General features: G+C 29.0%; 1 protein-coding gene across 1 annotated transcript in view; it reads left to right on the top strand.

The window, feature by feature from the left end:
• The window catches only part of LOC111621672 (protein TANC2-like), a 124,328-nt gene extending 121,921 nt beyond the window's left edge, over positions 1–2,407 (top strand). Inside the window, exons 24-25 of the mRNA XM_023363879.1 lie at positions 1,600–1,779; positions 1,867–2,407. Of these exons, the coding sequence (XP_023219647.1) occupies positions 1,600–1,779; positions 1,867–2,017 (331 nt within the window). The 3' untranslated portion in view covers positions 2,018–2,407. The remainder of the gene's footprint in view (positions 1–1,599; positions 1,780–1,866) is intronic.
• The last annotated feature ends 14,134 nt before the right edge of the window (positions 2,408–16,541 follow it).

Below are 16,541 nucleotides of genomic sequence, written 5' to 3'. Positions count from 1 at the left end.
ACAGCTTTCTCGAGGTCTTTTTTTTACATGATATCATGTATAAGTCATATTTCATCGATCGAGATTCTCAGTCGTGTTTTATATAAATGTCAACGTGCGTCTAGCGTTAATATCCCCCTTAAGAGTAGTGTTACTATCTTATTAGCAAATTACCGTTCTGTTTAATCTCGTATAACGACTTGTAAATTGACGTTAATGAAGATAATTAAGTTCTAACCAATTCACTCATTGTCGATTTTATAAATTGTCTGGTAAATGTTTGCAGATAAACAAAATACTTTTAAAAGCTTCCTGTATTCTGACTGTGTAAATGCTATTGTTGATAAGAGTAATTAATTAAAATCGACTGTTTCTATAAAATATTGATTTCTATCTTGAATTTTATTTGAAATTTATCGCTTTTGTTTTATTTAAATATAAATATATCTCATTTTCTTATAAAATAAGAGATTGAAATTTAGGATTTAGATACAGTTTAGGACCTAACATTTAAAAAACAATTTATTATTTAAGTAATGACAGGGCCTATTATATATTAGGTCCGGATTTACACTTGCTCTAAGCTAAGTTTATAATAAGTAAATGAGCAATTATTTGTTGTGACATCGTTACAATGCCGGGCTGCAATTTTTAATAATACTTTTTAATTTATTTAATTTAAAATATATGCTCTCAATCTCAAATTAGTAGTGGCTTGCCCCTGTACATCATACTTTTCCTTTTACATCAGAGCCATGCCGTCATCTCTCTCACACATTTCAGGGGAAGTTTTCAATTGAAATAACATGACTTCTGGTCTGCATAGGAAGTTTTTCGGAACTTCCTGCCCGTAAGGTTTTCACATCTGGTATCATCCTTCATCCGTTTTCAGATATTAATGAAAGACGAACGGACGGACGACAGTGGGAATTTATAGGTCTACAATTTTTTGAAATTGCAGCCGAATTAAAACAAAAATAATAAATAAAATTGTAAACTTTATTATTACCAATTAAATTAATGCATTTAAGTCGGCAGAAACAAATTTGTTATCTTTTAAATTTTAAAATTGGTTAGAACAGATCAATTTTGTAATTAATTAACGGAGACTTTATACTTTATCCATAAGAAGAAATAATAATATAGATCATTAGAAAACTATCCCATATTTGCATTTTTCATCTTTAAATTAAGCATTCAAAACTCTTCTAATAAATTCAAGTTAAAATTTTTTAAACTTTAATTAATTTATTCTTTAAAACTTTATATCAAATTAATAACTAATTTAACAAAATATCCTTATTTAATTATTTACTAAAGTTTTAGTTTGTAATGCCTACAAAACATTGTCTTAATAAACAACTTTTTGTAAGAAGTGAAAAATTTAAATTGGATCCTTAATACTAATTTTAATTAGTTAAATTCCTTTATTTATATTACTTGCAATGACTTTCATTGTTTATTATTGTTTTATTTTGTGGTGAAGGTTTGAATTCAGATGCCCTTAATTTTAATCGTGTTTTCAAGCTCCTTTAATTTTAATTGATTAAAATTAAGAGCATCTAAAAGTGTTCTTCGGTCAGGATGGTCTACAAACTCGAGTATATCTTATCATTTCAGACGTCCCGAAGAAGCTTTACAAGACATAGAAGAGGCATTAGATATGGTCCCAACAAATAGCGAAATTAGGAAGATTTTATACCGTTTAAAAGACGATATTTTAACTGGTTACGAAAGCTGTAATCTAGAAAATGATGTTTCTTGTAGTACAGATTCTGCTAAATCTAGCAGTACAAGCAGGTAAGATTTTTTTTTAAAAAGAAAACTTTATAAAACGAAAAATTTAATTGTCGAAAGAAAAATATGTAATTTATTTTCTATCAACAGCTGTCTCAGTTCCATGAGGACTCAAACAGGTTCTACGGAGACTATCGATCAATTCTGCGCTTTGTCACTGGATCCTCTTGTGGCATCTAATATCACAAGATTGACTGAAAAAGTCGGTGCTGATGGACTCACTTTTGAGACAGTGATCTAATAACTATTATATATTAAAAAAAATAAAATACCTAGTCTGACGTCATGAAGCGTGTTTAAACAATATTTTATAGTTCGTAAAGCCGAAAGGACAATGAAAAACTGTAAACATCTGGGATAATTAAGTACAGGATGTTATATCAGTATAGCAATTCTCCAGCGGCTGTCTACTGATTGAGATGATCAGTAGAGAAAATAAAAGAAATGAAAAAATATCTGTGTGCAAATAAGCAACAGGAATTACTTCTATGATTCTATATTTCCCCCCCCCCTTCTTCGTACAAAGAAAAAAAAATAAAAATAAAAAAAATAAAAGTTTTTCTCTAGGAAAGAAAAACAAATAAAAATTCCTAATATCAACAAAACTCTTCTCTGTAAATTGGTAGAGTACTTATTGTATGTNTTTTAAAAAGAAAACTTTATAAAACGAAAAATTTAATTGTCGAAAGAAAAATATGTAATTTATTTTCTATCAACAGCTGTCTCAGTTCCATGAGGACTCAAACAGGTTCTACGGAGACTATCGATCAATTCTGCGCTTTGTCACTGGATCCTCTTGTGGCATCTAATATCACAAGATTGACTGAAAAAGTCGGTGCTGATGGACTCACTTTTGAGACAGTGATCTAATAACTATTATATATTAAAAAAAATAAAATACCTAGTCTGACGTCATGAAGCGTGTTTAAACAATATTTTATAGTTCGTAAAGCCGAAAGGACAATGAAAAACTGTAAACATCTGGGATAATTAAGTACAGGATGTTATATCAGTATAGCAATTCTCCAGCGGCTGTCTACTGATTGAGATGATCAGTAGAGAAAATAAAAGAAATGAAAAAATATCTGTGTGCAAATAAGCAACAGGAATTACTTCTATGATTCTATATTTCCCCCCCCCTTCTTCGTACAAAGAAAAAAATAAATAAAAATAAAAAAAATAAAAGTTTTTCTCTAGGAAAGAAAAACAAATAAAAATTCCTAATATCAACAAAACTCTTCTCTGTAAATTGGTAGAGTACTTATTGTATGTAGATTATTCTATAAATTTAAAAAATTAAAAAAAAAATTAACAAAAAAAAGTAATAATAATAATAAACATAAACACTCGAAACATTCTTTGTATTATACGTTGTAAGTATTTTCAAAATTGTCATTATTATTATTATTATTATTATTATTGTTGTTTTATTTTGTGGTGAAGGATTGAATTTAGTAAATTATTGCCGTGAATCTGTGTTATCTGTAGATAGCCCATAGTTGGATAAAATTGAATTTCAAAGTCAAACTGATGTAAACATTGGGAATTTGTTATTTAGATGGGAATAAATATTAGTGTTTTTCTTTTTTAATATTTGTTTTTTATTTTTATTTTATTATTATTTTTATTATTATTATTAATTAATCATCTTCAGAATTGAACTTAAACCTATCTATTAAGGTTTATAAAGTGGATGAATGATCCTTTTCATGTAAACAAAAATAAATTAAAGATTATTCGGATAAATAAATAATATAAAGTATTAAAAATTGAAATCATTAATACTTAAGTAAACACTTCACTAAATTACATTTTACAAAAAATCAATAAAATTTTTAAATGAATTTTAAACAATTATTTACATAAACAGCATTTGAGAGAGGATGATAATTATCAGTTTGTTACAAGAAATATATCACAATTTTTCATTATCTATAATTATTTTAATTATCTCTGAGAATATAAATTAATGCAGCATAGTTATTCATTATATCTACCGAAAATAGAACAACGTGAAACATTTTCTTAATCATCTTTAACGCAGAAATTCTCATAAGGTTGTAGAAAAGACAAGACGTTATTTGAAGTAGAATTTTAAATTCTTATTTTTCTACTTTAGAATTTTAAAAAATAATTTAAAGAAAACTCCAATAATTAATATACAATTCGGTTATATCAATTTTAAAATATGCAGTATAAGATAGTGTAAAAACAGCTATATACTTTAACATGTACGAGTATGTTTCTAATTTATTACTTCTACTGCCATATATTTTTTCTTTTTGTTGCTTTACTACCTTTCATAAATAAAATTCATAATAAAGTGTATAGCTATTTTTGCACCATCCACTTTATTTATTGGCATTTATTTGCACTATTTACACTATTTATTACTAATAATGGGGGATTTCTATATTGCCAGCATTACTATTTTAATCATTATGTATTAATGTTTACGGAACTTAAAAAATGTTAGCCAAAATCACAGGAAATTTGTACATACTGTACGTTAAAATGTATTCGCAGATTGATAACTTTCAATATCATAGGTTTATTCAGAGAGTCTTTGCATCTTCTTAACCAAAATTTAAAATAAGTAACTTATTTATTATTGTAGTTTTCTGATAGTTATAGAAGTAAAATATTTTTTATGTATGTTTTCGCAATTATGTTTAGGCCTATATTTAACAATTCTTAATTTAGTAAATGTAATGCATAATATGAATTTGAAATATGTGTATTTTGTTTGTGTGTGTATGCACGCGCACGATGGACGATGGTCCAAAAATCAGTTAACTATTATCGAGAATAAATTAATAGTGCTTTTTTTTATTCAAATACTTTTATAATCTTTACAAAAGTTTGTTCGAAAGTGAATTTTTTTCTTGATCAATACGCGAATTAACAAATTTAGCTTACGGTTCGTATCCACAAGTATGTCTATAACAAACAAAATCCGGTTAACTGATTTTTGACCATCCTACACTTAAAATAAGAAAAATCGAAGTGTTAATTCTGATTATAAGAATATTTCAAATATTCCACAACTAAATAACTTTATTTTTAATGTTGTTTTAAAGAATTTACTTGAATAAATTATAAATTCATTATATAACAAACAGATGCTTCATTTTCGCATCGTATCTAATCAATACAGGTAAGATCCGACATTCCTATTTGCTTTAATGATGTCAAATTACAATAAATTGCTCTGAAATTGTAACATATATCGTTATATAATTACTAGAATTGTTTCATTATTTAAGAGATACTTTTACGAAAATTACATTTCATTTCGGAAGTGAAGTTACATGACTGATAGTTATCATCTAGATTATATCTGTTTAAGAAATTGCTTTATTATTCTAGATATTTGATTTAACTAACTGATGAGAAATATTCGATATTTACACCAATTCTTGTTGAAGATAAATGAATGTTTTGAAAGTTACTAAAACTTTGATTAATTACAGAGTAGCTGACGTTATTTAGAATTATTTGTATTCCTTATTTTTAGTTTAATCTCGAATATATTTGGTTAAAAGTAATTAAATTAAGTCTATATTTAACCAATAGAAAAATGCATAACATCTTTTCAGCTTTTTGTTTTATAATCAACATTTCATTTTTGTTTTCTGAATAAAAATTTAAGCTGTAATTAGCAGTTTCATTTCATTTACAATTTATTATTCTTTTAAAAATGAATTTATTTTCAGTAATTTTTATCTAGAGGATAATTTGAAAGTCTGCAATTCATTACAAACCATCTGAAGTACTGGATGTACAGTACTGTACTTATAACGTGTGAGCGCAACATACATTTATCAGGATTGAAAAGAATGCTTTCTTAGGTGCATATGTTAACTGCAGAACTATATAATAATATTTTATGTGTTATATAATTCATATTCCATCATGATATTTGAGTTTCAAGATACTAGAAATTTGAAAGAAATGTCTAAAAATTCGTGTTTATTATTTTTCTTACAAAGAAATGCAACTTTTTGCAATTTTCTGGGCAATCTACAATAAAAAATCCTTTCTATCTTTTTGATAATCCAATTGAATCCAATCAGAACACTTGAATTTTTCTGACCAGTTTAGATCTGACATCTCTCATCACTGTCTCATCCACAACTCTCATCTTGTACTTCCACTACAACTCTCTCAAAGGAATAAAATTGAGTCTACTTATATTGTGTAATAATGTATTGCGTCATAAGTTTACGTTTTTATTTATAATGAATTGAGTTAGATTAATCATATTAATCTTAAAAAGCGATATTTGCATTATTTTTCAATTAGAGAATCTTGAATCTGATTCTGGACGGAGGAACAGACCTAGACAACTTGGAATGATGATTGTAATAAATAGTCTAATTGTATCTTCAATGATCTGCTAAGCAAGTGCAGAAATAAGAAATCCTGGTTGTATATGTTAATTAAAACAATATGTTGTATTAGAGAAATTGGTTGTGACTGCCCCAACGGTTTTCAAAGAGACTATGAAAAGAATTGAATTGTATTGATGGAACCATGGGCGAGCTGCAAGGGAGATGCCTCCCGAATGAAATTGTCCCCAATTTACATGTTAGACAACGAAGAAAACCAGAAAAATTACCCGTGGCAAGCCCATTGATGAGGCTCGAACTCTCAACCAACTTCCAGTGTTCAATTATTTTATCCACTCGGCCATTGGTAGGCTAAGATTTAAAACTCGTGAAGAAGAGCATAAGGCCCGAAATGCATATCCATTGTAAAGTATACAAAATAAAAATCCACTTTTTCCATCAAGCGGAGTGTTCCTGTATGATATGTTCTCAATAGCAATTTTATGCTAGGTTCCAATGAATCTACAACCAACTGAGAGAACAGCAAGCAATCAAGTACATAGAATAATATAATTATTTTCTTTTAAAATTTTTCATGTAATTTAATCATGTTAGAAATAGGACATAGATTGCATTATTTTGCTTTATTCAATATTACTTCGTATAAAAACGAGTTTTTATTAATTAGAAATAAAATTAAGTCATAAAATATTTTAAAATAATATTTAAAAAATAATAATAATATAAAAATTAAGATATATAATAAAAATATTGCTTTATGGAGTAGTGGCCGAGTGGATAATACCACTGAACACTGGTAGTTGGTCGTGAGTTTACGCCTTGCACGTCGGCGATGTGTGAACTCACGACCCAATTGCCAGTGTTCAGTGGTTTTCGGATTTTCTTTACGTGTCTAACACCTAAACAGAGGCCAGTTTCACAATTTAAAGTTATTTTAAAGTAATTCTAAATAGATAAAGAAATGATATCTTTAATTATAAATGTTTATGCGAATGTTTATAGTTACGAATATTTTCGTTTACTTTAACATTTAAATAAGACAAGATTTTAAGTACAGTACATCCATATATATAAATGAAGATGTTTGTTTGTTTTCTATACATTCCTAAGCCGTTCGACCAATTGCTTCGAAGCTCGACAGTTAAGTTTACACACTTCTAAGTTAGATAATGTCGTACATCTCACCCCAAAATATCTATTAAATTTCTGTAAATGAATTAATTTCTATCCTCATTCGATTTGCTGATTTACACGTAACGCCATCTATTGGAAAAATTTAACAAAATAATAAATTAAATATAATTCATACAGAAATGGATATAATTATTAAAAAAACAAATATTAAATTCACATAATTACTGAGACATTGATATAGTGCAAAATAGACTAGCTATATCATTATCATTATTGAGACAGATAGCACATAGCACTTGCCTGCATGGAATGGAAAGTGCTATGTGCTATCTATAAGTATTTAATTTTCCACATCTAACAATTCGAACTTTTTCATTTCTTAATTTTAATAAGCGTCCTTTGGTAGCAGAGTGCACAAAACCACTGAATAGTTAGTCGTGAGCTCTGGCATGGCCAACGGGCTGGTCACGTGGAGTTTTCCGAGTATTCTTCACGTTAGTAATATCTAAATAGGGTTCAGCTTTCCATAAAAGTCTTCCTGGGATGCATCCCTCTTCGGCTGATCGCTCGCGGATCGCGTTGCCATAACCAAATAAACCAAATTAATTTTATCGAGCGATTATTTATTGTGATTATTTGTACTGAAACTTTTCGGCACAATGTTCTCAATTCTTTTAGTGGTGGTTTTTTCCCTGTAAATCATACTTTTCCTATTAGCAATAGACTCGTATCGGTCATCTATCTAACTCCGTTCAGGGGAAAAGTTTTGAATCGAAGAAAGTGACTTCGTATATAGTTAATCTGGGCCTCCTGTTCCTAAGCATTCCACATCTGGTCTCGACTTTCATGTATCTAATTCCTTTCTCGAGATTAAGGAAGGCTAGACAGACTGGCACACAGACGGACAACAGTAGNATATATATATATATATTAAATTCACATAATTACTGAGACATTGATATAGTGCAAAATAGACTAGCTATATCATTATTGAGACAGATAGCACATAGCACTTGCCTGCATGGAATGGAAAGTGCTATGTGCTATCTATAAGTATTTAATTTTCCACATCTAACAATTCGAACTTTTTCATTTCTTAATTTTAATAAGCGTCCTTTGGTAGCAGAGTGCACAAAACCACTGAATAGTTAGTCGTGAGCTCTGGCATGGCCAACGGGCTGGTCACGTGGAGTTTTCCGAGTATTCTTCACGTTAGTAATATCTAAATAGGGTTCAGCTTTCCATAAAAGTCTTCCTGGGATGCATCCCTCTTCGGCTGATCGCTCGCGGATCGCGTTGCCATAACCAAATAAACCAAATTAATTTTATCGAGCGATTATTTATTGTGATTATTTGTACTGAAACTTTTCGGCACAATGTTCTCAATTCTTTTAGTGGTGGTTTTTTCCCTGTAAATCATACTTTTCCTATTAGCAATAGACTCGTATCGGTCATCTATCTAACTCCGTTCAGGGGAAAAGTTTTGAATCGAAGAAAGTGACTTCGTATATAGTTAATCTGGGCCTCCTGTTCCTAAGCATTCCACATCTGGTCTCGACTTTCATGTATCTAATTCCTTTCTCGAGATTAAGGAAGGCTAGACAGACTGGCACACAGACGGACAACAGTAGGAATTGATAGGTCTACAGTTTTTCAAATTGTAGTCCAATAATTTTTCTATAAACGTGATATTTACGAGAACATACTTTCCATGTAATTTACGCAATCTGTTGACAAAATTTAAACACTATTGTCACATAAAACGAATTATTCTGGTATTTTTACAAGATTTTTTTTAAAATTTAAACTAGTCTTATATAAATTCTTCGGACGTTAAGGTTAATGTCTAGCACGGATCACTTTTCAAATATTAATAGTAGACCAGTATTAATTAGTAGTGGTTGATTATCCTCTCTTCCAGCAGGAGGTTAACAACTACTTTTGGTCGAATTACTTCAACCCCCTTCTGCAACAATCCCTTTAAAAATTCTTTATTTCTCTACTGTACATAATTTAAAGAATTTTTAGAATGAGTTAGATTGGTCACTGGATGTGATAAACTCCTACGTAAAATAACCTTTTTAAATATAAATCAAATACTATAATATAATATAATATAATAGAAGGGTTAGAAGGGCCAGTCACAAATGATCCTTTTAGAAGCCAAACGACTTTAATTTCTGTAAATTTCTCAATTTAGTACATGTTAAACTTTTCATAAACCGAAATAACTAATCTTCATTATTCTATTTATTACCAAGAAATGGATATTCATATATACGTGTACAGTAAAACCTGCCCAAAACGGAGCCTTAAAACGAAAATCTGCCAAACCGGAAAAAATACTCGATACTGTACGATTTATACAAGTTTCATTATAAATATTTTAATTTAGTCTGAAATATGCGAACGATGTTTANGGAAAGTGCTATGTGCTATCTATAAGTATTTAATTTTCCACATCTAACAATTCGAACTTTTTCATTTCTTAATTTTAATAAGCGTCCTTTGGTAGCAGAGTGCACAAAACCACTGAATAGTTAGTCGTGAGCTCTGGCATGGCCAACGGGCTGGTCACGTGGAGTTTTCCGAGTATTCTTCACGTTAGTAATATCTAAATAGGGTTCAGCTTTCCATAAAAGTCTTCCTGGGATGCATCCCTCTTCGGCTGATCGCTCGCGGATCGCGTTGCCATAACCAAATAAACCAAATTAATTTTATCGAGCGATTATTTATTGTGATTATTTGTACTGAAACTTTTCGGCACAATGTTCTCAATTCTTTTAGTGGTGGTTTTTTCCCTGTAAATCATACTTTTCCTATTAGCAATAGACTCGTATCGGTCATCTATCTAACTCCGTTCAGGGGAAAAGTTTTGAATCGAAGAAAGTGACTTCGTATATAGTTAATCTGGGCCTCCTGTTCCTAAGCATTCCACATCTGGTCTCGACTTTCATGTATCTAATTCCTTTCTCGAGATTAAGGAAGGCTAGACAGACTGGCACACAGACGGACAACAGTAGGAATTGATAGGTCTACAGTTTTTCAAATTGTAGTCCAATAATTTTTCTATAAACGTGATATTTACGAGAACATACTTTCCATGTAATTTACGCAATCTGTTGACAAAATTTAAACACTATTGTCACATAAAACGAATTATTCTGGTATTTTTACAAGATTTTTTTTAAAATTTAAACTAGTCTTATATAAATTCTTCGGACGTTAAGGTTAATGTCTAGCACGGATCACTTTTCAAATATTAATAGTAGACCAGTATTAATTAGTAGTGGTTGATTATCCTCTCTTCCAGCAGGAGGTTAACAACTACTTTTGGTCGAATTACTTCAACCCCCTTCTGCAACAATCCCTTTAAAAATTCTTTATTTCTCTACTGTACATAATTTAAAGAATTTTTAGAATGAGTTAGATTGGTCACTGGATGTGATAAACTCCTACGTAAAATAACCTTTTTAAATATAAATCAAATACTATAATATAATATAATATAATAGAAGGGTTAGAAGGGCCAGTCACAAATGATCCTTTTAGAAGCCAAACGACTTTAATTTCTGTAAATTTCTCAATTTAGTACATGTTCAACTTTTCATAAACCGAAATAACTAATCTTCATTATTCTATTTATTACCAAGAAATGGATATTCATATATACGTGTACAGTAAAACCTGCCCAAAACGGAGCCTTAAAACGAAAATCTGCCAAACCGGAAAAAATACTCGATACTGTACGATTTATACAAGTTTCATTATAAATATTTTAATTTAGTCTGAAATATGCGAACGATGTTTATAAAATTATCAATTTTTTTTTTTACTTTTTCACTTCTTGCAGTTTATCATTTTGGCTTTGAAAACCTTAGATATGTGGTACCACTCTCACAAAGTCATAAAATACAGTGGCGTATCTAGGATTTTAGAAATATAGATGCTGTTCAAAGTATATTGGGGAACAAGGTCCATGCCCCTATCGTTCTTCAGAGAATCCTATTCAATTACTTTAGATTTACTTTAGTTAATTATTTAATCTTTCTAATTAAAATTATGCGATATGCATTGTTGGGATGCAATTTAAAAAATTGAGAGACGAATACCCACTGTATTCTGTTTGCCTGCCTGTTCTTCCTCAATCATGAGAACGGAGTTATATATATGAATATCGAGACCCGATATCGAAAGCTCAGTGGTAGATGGTCCCGATTAACTGTATACGAAACTCCAATACAAAACGAAAGTCATGTTATTTCAATTTAAAAGTTTTCCCCTGGAAGGAGTTAAATAGATGACCGACATCACTCGATTGCTAACAGGAAAAGTATGATATACAGGGGAAAGCCATTACTGAGGTGGAGAGCATATAATTCAATTAAATTAATTAAGATTTCGAACCGGAATTTGTGACAATGTCACGACAATGTCACAATAAAATAATAATTGCTCGTTATATTTATTTTTATTTTAAAATAACAAAACTGCTTGCTTTGATATCAAGGAGGTGCTGCAGCACCTTAACACACCTATTGATAACGTCTTTAATAAAATATATTAATAAAAAAAACAGATTTTTCATGATTGTTAAAGTAATTCTTAATTTATGATTTTCATATCATACTTTTTAATATAAATTATTAAATTTGGGGACTATGAGGACCGAAGCAAATGGTTTTTTTTTTGGCACTATCTCTATGCTAGTCTGGATAAAATATACAATATATAGTAACACTAAATATTAATTTAGTTTTTTCTTTTTATAGTTTTAAAGAATTCTCTCTTTTGGGGTAAATTATACACCTAATTTATCCCAATTATAATCCTTATACATCACTTTCATCCATCAAATCATATAATAAATAAATCAAAATTTTCTTAAATTTATTAGTACACAGTTACATCATCATAATTTTATATAATAATTTTAAATTTAATAATTCTAGTATAAAAATTGTCTTTGATAATATTTTCATTCGTTTTAAAAATAAATTACATCGTTATTTTTATATATGAATTGTTTAAAGTAAATTTTACTATTATTAATGGCTATATCGTGTTTGAAAACATTATAAATTCTTCTAGTCTATAAATTATGGGAGAAGAGCTTGGGATAATCATTTATAACATTTTACAATAGAAATTTATCAGGAAGAAAAATGAAGAAAATTCTGTGTCAGTTTATTAACTGTATTAATTTTATTAATTAATAATTTTTATACAGTTTATATTATAAATAACAAAAATATTTTTAATTATAAATTTATATTCTTAAAGTGTTTTCAGAATTGGAAGCAGAAATATAACTGAGCTGTAATTTTCATCTTATGTATTTGCTAATTTTTTTATAGTTTCGTAGGGCCTATGCTAATTTGAATTAGTGGCCCCTGTGTACATTATTAATTTCAGGCATTTTTCTTTGGAGATATTTTGGGAGAAATATTTTCTTATAAAAGATTGGTTTGGAGACCCCTGTTAGTGGGAGCCCCAGGAAATTGCCCTTTCTTTCCATAAATAACGTGCCTTAATAAGCTTTAGAGAATTACAGCGCTATATAATGGGGAGTCAGCTGGGCCTCATATAAACTATTCTTTTCATTGCTTTTATTGTGTATTAAATACATTTATACCTTTTTAATGAAGTGTTTTTTTTTAATATAACAATTTTAAGATGTTTTTTCGTTATTTGATATAGTGGGACATCAAAAGCTAAGTGGCTGGGGTATTTCTAGACTTTGAGAGGGCCTGGCAACATGTAGAGGAGATTTTTCTTGATTGAGACTGGTGACAATCCAATAATGATATATGACAGAAAGAAGAAGAGTTAGATAAACAGAAACTTACAAAGAAAAATATTAAATAATGTATCTTTATAAATAACTTATTTTTTATTTAAAAATTGATTATTCTAATTATTCGGTTGTATCAATTATAAGTCATTTAAAAAACAAAACACTCTCTTGAATTTTTCAAGTAAATTGTTAATTCGTTATTCGCAAATTTGTATTATTTACGTTGAATTATTCAGACAATATGGAATAGTAAATTCAAGTGAAAACACTGAAATAACCAGGAACTAAATTTTGTGGGATAGCAAATAAACTTAAATTGCAGTAAGTACGTTCTTATATTTTATTAATACAAACGTCTAAATAACAAATTTGATTTAATAAAAATTTGCTTCTTGTCCTTTCGAATTTTAATAGTTATTAAGCTTCTATACTGGCTTCTAATCTCAGGACTTATTACATCTTCTGGAAAATGTTTGCACTTAGACACCAAGAGACTTTCTTGTTGTTTTACTTTATTAAATATGCATTTTGGCAGTCACAATGTCATACTGCAATTTTTAAACATATCTTTAATTTAATTTAAAATATATGCTCTCGATTTAGCACCTGTACATCGTACTTTTCCTGTTAACAATAGAATCATGCCGGTCATTCATCTAACTACGTCAGGAAAAAAATTTTTCGATAGAAATAACATGACTTCTAGTCCAAACCAGAAGTTCGTATAAGTTAATCAAGGCCTCCTGCCCTAAGTATTCCATAACTGCTCTAGACTTTCACTTATCTGACTCCGTTTTCGAGATTAAGAAAGGACAGGCAGACGAAAGTCAGTGGGAATTTATTGGGCTGCAATTTTTAAATTGCAGCCGAATAAAGTAGTACAGCAAGAAAAAAAGATGATAACCAGTGAAAAAACGAGGTTGCTAAAGTTCTAAACAGCATTAAACATGTCTCAGCATTATATTTAAATTGAATTTAATTTTAATTTTTTTTTTCATTAAAATTTAATTTTTAAAGAAGTTATATCTTTCTTTTATTCACTGACGTAACCCCTTTTGAATATGCCAATGAATAAAAACTCTTTACAGATTATTAAAATGTTTCACCATTTATAAATCGTGTTTTAAATAATCAAGAATGAATTTTTTCGATTAAAAATAATTTTATTTTATTTAAGGAACACAAAGAAGAGTGTTTTTACTCGCTGGCACAGCGAGTAAAAACACTGCGATGTATAAAAACACGTGTTTTATATATTAAAAATAGCTAAGAATTATTAATTTTTTTCAATGAAAATAATTTAATTTTAGCATTTGCATATTTATATATGGATTTCAATCAGAATTACTTAATTTTTTTCATTTTTTCTACGATAGATTACTTCAAAGATTTTAGTAAATTCTCCATCAATTGCAAATAGATTAACTATGACAAGATGAGATATGAGAAACAATTTCTGTTTCTTCAATTCATTATTTACGGAAATGGTTTTATGCGAATAATTTCATAACTCAAGTAAGAAAAATATATATATATATATTAATATTTTTAATTGAAACTTTTAAACTTACATAAACATTTTTTATTATTAATTTAAATTTTGATATTAGCGAGAAAAATATTCCTTATACTGTTATTTGTTTTCTTTATTTAATTGCTTAGAAAGAAAATATCAGTCAAGGAAAATAAGCTCAATTATTTTCATGTTATATTCGAGAAAAAACAACATTGAATGTTGTAAATTTATTTAAAAATTTTCTTTTTATGTATCGATTTATACCTCTATCAATGATTATCGATTGCATAAATAATACACATCTATTCATCTCTTTAATAATATATAAAGTATATTATTATATTTTAATTGATAAACAATTTATGCAGACTTTAACATACGATAAAAATGGATATAAGGGAAAAATATTTTACAATTCTAATCGCAAAATAATGCCCAGGTTAAGATACATATAAGCTTAAGCAAGTTATAGCTTAAGGCCTCTCTCTATACAGAATACAGCTTAGAGCTTCCTTGTAGAGAGGGCCTCAAGCTGACCCTAAAATTATTACAGTTTGATGGACTGCAGTTTTTAATTACCTTTTAATTTTGAAAAAATTACGTAACTGCCGGTTTACACCGGAAATTCATATATAGTCAATTAGGCTCTTAGGCCCTAAGATTTCCATATCTGGTCTCGATTCATTATTACCTATTTAACTTTGTTCTAAAGATTAACGAAGGACAAACAAACAGACGGATGGACAACAGTGGAAATGTATGTCTGCAATTTCAAAATTGCAGCCCAATAAAGAGGAAGGTTAATTTAATATATTAAAAATGCCATATATAAATTTCATATTTTGGAAATATTTTAAGAATTAATTTATTTAACATTTAATTCCTTTTGCTTTTATAAAATTATTATTGAATATAACATAATATATTTTAAATATAAATTTAGTTCTGTTCTATATTAAATTTTATTATATCTATTTCAAGCAGTTATAGATTTATTGATTCTACTATTGATTTTCACTGCCCTCAATGTTATTTAGACCGGTGCTTCTGAAACTTTGTGTTCAAAGATCGTATAATAATTAAAGCATTAGAAGAATATAAAATTAAAATATGATTGAATAATTTGAAATTAAATAAATAATTAAATTATCTTTTACATTTTCTTTTAAGAAAGAATAGGGTACAGGAGAGCTATGTGAATAGGGGTATTTGAATAATTGTAAGCTTTTTGCATGAGCTGCGACGTAAACAGCGATATAAAAAAACATTTTGTGAGTGATTTCTGTTGACAGAGATCTAATCTGTTTAATAAAGAATTTTATTTGGGTTTTAGGATTGGATTGATGGTATAAGGCAACACAACACATGGGTGATTTGCCAAGAAAGTCCCTTCTGGGAAGAGTTTCTGCGGGGAAATTGACTCCGATATAGGCGTTAGATACGTGAAAAAACCTGGAAAACCACACGTGAATTTGCCACGTGTGGTTTTTCGTTGATGAGATGCGAACCCGCGACCAACTACCATGTTCAGTATTGCTATAGAAAGATGGTTCTGTCATGAAAAGTGGATTAATGTTGGGTCTAAAGATGTAAAAGAGTCTGAGAAAAGTAACCATGAATATTGAATCGGTGCAAAACGTCGCAAGCAGTCTACATTTGTGGAAGCTGCAAGTAACTCATGAAGCCTTGAGTATGAATTTTCAATGATTTATTTTTTATTTTATTACTTTCAAATATATTGTAACAGAAGCAGGCCTCTTGCTTTGTTGTTGTAACAACAGCAAAGCAACCGCAAAGACGTTCCACGCCTCTTGCGTGGAACGTCTTTCAAGGGGACGATTTTTCTTATTCTGTAATATGTATCATTATCCCACATTATAAAGAAAATTATACCGTTTTCTATCATATTTTATGTTCTATCATATTTTATATTCCATTATATTTCAATAAAGCACAGGTACTGTAT

Source organism: Centruroides sculpturatus, unplaced genomic scaffold (assembly GCF_000671375.1).
Source record: "Centruroides sculpturatus isolate CEXI.00-Female unplaced genomic scaffold, Cexi_2.0 scaffold35, whole genome shotgun sequence".
NCBI lineage: Eukaryota > Metazoa > Arthropoda > Arachnida > Scorpiones > Buthidae > Centruroides > Centruroides sculpturatus.
The sequence above is the reverse complement of the archived record's forward strand: the minus strand, read 5'-3'. Positions and strand labels throughout refer to the sequence as shown.